The sequence below is a fragment of the Crocuta crocuta genome, unplaced genomic scaffold (assembly GCF_008692635.1).
Source record: "Crocuta crocuta isolate KB4526 unplaced genomic scaffold, BGI_CrCroc_1.0 scaffold43, whole genome shotgun sequence".
Classification (NCBI taxonomy): Eukaryota; Metazoa; Chordata; class Mammalia; order Carnivora; family Hyaenidae; genus Crocuta; species Crocuta crocuta.
In genome coordinates, this window is record NW_027529429.1 from 900,812 (window position 1) to 904,820 (window position 4,009).

Here is a 4,009-nt window from a genome sequence, read left to right on the forward strand (position 1 = left end):
TGCTGTCAAGTGTTCAGGGAGGAATGACAGTTCCAAGTCTTCCCATGACTACTACCCTGGTCAAATCTTTGAGCCTGAGGAATGGGTAGCCTGGTTGGGCTAAGAAGTCTAGGTTCACAATAATTAGTGGGTATAAAGGAGCTTCCTACTTCTCATATGTCGTGGCCATTCGGAAGCCGGATTTCCCTTTTCTGAATTCCCAGAGAAGCCCAGATTTGACAACAATAAAAACTTCCAGGAAATTCCCACAACATTTAACTTCCTAATCCTTCTCCCACTTCAACTATCTCCTTTATTCCCCCACTGCCACTTCAAGAGGAAGGAGCTTTTCCTTTACTGAATGCTTCCACCCACCCTGGCCAGGATGGTAGTAAAACTGAATTCTCAGGTCCTCTCTTCTGAGGCCTATTCAGGGCTGAGGGGAACATATGAGGGTAATATGTGATCCTGCCTAGAAACAGAGGAATAGTTGTAGTGTTCTTGAAGTTTCCTAAAGTATGAGATTGTTATGGAACGTTCAATTCTAGATGTTCACTCTCCTACCCTGTCAGGAAGTAATCTTTCGCTAAGAAATCCCAGGGGTTTCGTCTCTATGCTAGATGTCAAAACTCAATCACCTTTGGAGGCTAGTTTGGAATTATAGGATACATGCCCCATATAAACTGGCATTAAGAAAAACAAAACTGTGCTAACCAAACAACCCAAATGAAGAGCCAGAAACATAAGCAATGCATTTACTAACTCATGGAGACTGAGCATTTGGAAAGTTCTCATTCTCCAGAAATCCCAAGGGGAGGAAAAAAACATATACATACATATATTCATTTAAGGAATTTTATCTACTGTGCAAAGAGAGGATTATCTGGTTCCCCAGAATCTTCTTGACTCCATTAAGACTGTCCATTAATGAGTAGCTCCAGTTCTTAGAGATTAAAAGGGCTCCAAAGGCCTGTGATCATAGGCACTGATGAGGGTGCTATACACCCTTTGGTTCCAGTTAAATCCCTGGCGTTTGAGCTGTGTGGGAGCTGTGGATGCTTGCTTTCTGGTCCTGCCGCAAGCCCTGAAGCAGTTGGTTTAGAAGTGTGAGGTTGCTGTCTCTGCGAGGCAAGGGTAGGGGTGGGAGGCAGTTCCCTTTATACTCGATCACTGCCATCTTGGCCCGATCCTGCTTATTCCGATTAGGGATTTGCAGCATTCTCGTGTAGCCCCCATTCTGACCTTGGTACCGAGGGGCCAGTACTTGAAACAGCTTGGGGATCAAGTCTTTCTCCTAGAAGGGGAGAGTTATTCAGGAGACAGCAGTCAGGCACCACTGCGGTGACACATTTAACACACGATTCCAATTTAGTTCACAATATTTGTCCATAAAAGTGAGTATCATAGCTTAATTCTGCCCAGTCGTCCTTCCTCTAACAATCTCCTTCCCCACAGGGAGCAAAGGATAAGATATGGGAGGCAGACAGGATGGATGCACTTACCGTAAGCCAGAAGTCAGCCATGCGCATGGCTTGTTCGTTAGTATCTCCCAGCTTCCCATAATCGATAAGCTGAAAAGACATAACAACACTGATCCAACCCAAGCAAGAAAGGAGGCGCCAATCTTACTCCTTTAGTGCCGGGCCGTAACTCATTCATTCCACTAACAAATCATCCCGTAATTCAAGCCACCCCTAACTCCGCAGCTCTCAGCAGTAGTCCCTTTGGGGGCCGGAGCAGTGGACTCAACTCGGGGTAATAGGGGATTGAGACTTTTCAGACTTTGGGCGGGGAATACGAGGGTTATCCCACTTCTCTCCCAAGTCCAGCCGGATCTCAGGCCTGACGCGCGTGGTGGACTAGAGGACCCCTCCCCTCACCTTCTCGGCGTAGCCTCTCATTTCGTCCACGCGCGCCCACGGCGCCTCGATGCGTTCGTGTCGCACAAGTCCGGTAAGCAAGTTCCGCAACAGGTGGATGCGGGACTCCGGACCAAGGCCCAGACGGCGGAATACGCGGCCGTGGGAGACGGCGGTGGCAACCGACAGCCGCATATTTCCTAGGTTCTCTCCGCCCCTGTGAGGCCGGAACTGGAAATTCGAAGTGAGAAGCTGCGGAGAGAAGGGTTTCAGAGGACGCATGCGCCGTACCTAGGTGCGTGGTGGACGTGTTTGCGCATGAGTATCACAGCCTGCCTTGTTGGCAACCTGGGGAGGGCGGAGAAGAGGCGCTGGTTCCTTCCAGAAGAGGCGAGCGGGGCGGGCCTCAAGGCACTGCTTGACCGTCTGCGTCGGGCTGGCGAACCAGGCGCCCTCTAGTGTGGGACAAAGCGGGCCGTCTCTTGGGCAGCATCAGTCGTCTTGTGGCCCCTAGGGTGACAGGAAGCTCCGCCGCGGAGCTTGCTGGGAAAGTGAGTATCTGAGGTGAACCACCCCCACCCCCCACCCGGGGTTGCCGCGCTGTAACCCGTGGCCCTGCGGGTCCCCAGCGGTGGCGAGCCGGCGTGTCCGACCCCCTACGCGCGACTTTTTTCCACAAAATTATTTTCCGTAATAATGGTGAAATGAAACGAATAAAAATGATGCTCAGAGAAGAAGCGCAGATAGTGAAAACTTTCTTTTGTTAAAGTACATAATAATGATCCCAGTTAAAAAACGACAGCACTCTAAGGAAAAGTAGTGGGTTAATACTTTTAGCTTGTTATCAGTGTATTTTTTAAAAAGGTAAGAAACATCCTGTGCGTTTGTGTTAAGGTGCAGCAAGGTTCTGGTTTCTGTTTTTGAGCCTTAATGCCTGCAAATTTGCAGTTTGTCAGAATTGCTCCTTGTTGTGGGTTGAATTGTGTCCCCCCCCCCCAAGAAAGATATGGTAAGCCCTAACCCCTCCCAGCCTCCACCCCACTTCCTTCAGAATATGACCGTATTTGGAAATAGGATTATTGCAGTTCCAATTAATTAAGATGAGGTCATACTGGAGTAGGGTGGGTATCAAATCCAAACGACTGGTGTCTTCATAGAACACAAGTGGAGAGACAGGCAGAGTGAAGACAACGTTGTGAAGACTGGAGAAATGCCACGTGACCAAGAAGTCAGCGATACCAGTGAGGCAGTCAGTTGATTGCCAAGGATTTCTGACACACACCTGAAGCTAAGAGAAAGGCATGGAAGGAAATTTTCCTTAGATCCTTAAAATAATTCGTGGCCCAGCTGTCATATTGATTTTGGACTTAAAGGCTTCAAGATTATGAGACAGTAAATTTGTTTTAAGCTGCCCAATTTGTGACACTTTGTTATAGAAGCACTAGAAAGAGACTAACACACTGGTCTTCACATACTCATGTTCAGTAGATTTGTACTTAGATTTGTCTTTCTGTCTTTGCTCATTAGTGACCAGAGAACACTTCTTGTTAATTTTAGTTTGAAAAGTTTCTTTCGTCTGAAACAAAAGATAAACAAGTAGTTAGGAAAAATCTTTTAAAAATTTTTTAAATGTTTTTTAAAAATGTATTCTTGAGAGAGACAGAGCATGAGCAGGGGAGGGTCAGAAAGAAAGGAAGACGGAATCTGAAGCAGGCTCCAGGCTCTGAGCTATCAGCAAAGAGCCTGAGGCAGGGGCTGAGAGTAACTAAGAGATCATGTAACGGAGTAATCAGTAACTGAGAGATCATGACCTGAGCTGAAGTCTGACACCGACTGAGCTACCCAGGTGCCCCTTTCAGAAAAGTCTTAAACATATGGATATATTGGCATAGATTTATACAAATCATGTTTCACAATAAATTCCAGAAATTACAATACTGTCTGTGTCTTATTTCTTTTGGATCAATTCTTGCAGCTTTCAGGATTTCCATAATTGAAAATTCATCATAAATTTCTACTGGCAAAATCTTGTGAAGATTTTCTTCTGCAAATGTCAAGAGAAACGGACACTGACATTATTTGATCCATTGTTTTAGAAGGACTGTCCACTTTGTGAAAATGTACAGCATCAAACATTGTCCTTTATTATTTTTGGGCATGAAAGTCTTCGT

The 4,009-nt window shown here is 46.3% G+C and overlaps 1 protein-coding gene across 1 annotated transcript; it reads right to left on the reverse strand.

The window, feature by feature from the left end:
- Nucleotides 1-720: 720 nt before the first annotated feature.
- On the reverse strand, nucleotides 721-2,206 carry MRPL17 (mitochondrial ribosomal protein L17). Its single transcript, XM_077759555.1, has 3 exons — nucleotides 1,860-2,206; nucleotides 1,482-1,550; nucleotides 721-1,273 (listed from the first exon to the last, which is right to left on the reverse strand). Exons 1-3 carry the CDS (start codon nucleotides 2,118-2,120, stop codon nucleotides 998-1,000), a joined length of 606 nt encoding a protein of 201 aa, XP_077615681.1. The 5' UTR covers nucleotides 2,121-2,206; the 3' UTR covers nucleotides 721-997.
- Nucleotides 2,207-4,009: the final 1,803 nt, after the last annotated feature.

Excerpts from the sequence above, each read along its gene's own strand:
- MRPL17 (XM_077759555.1), bottom strand. The coding sequence starts at position 2,120 with ATGCGTCCTCTGAAACCCTTCTCTCCGCAGCTTCTCACTTCGAATTTC. Across the intron at positions 1,551-1,859 it reads TGAGAGGCTACGCCGAGAAG|CTTATCGATTATGGGAAGCT; the intron begins GTGAGGGGAGGG and ends ATGTCTTTTCAG. Across the intron at positions 1,274-1,481 it reads TGGCTGACTTCTGGCTTACG|GAGAAAGACTTGATCCCCAA; the intron begins GTAAGTGCATCC and ends CTCCCCTTCTAG.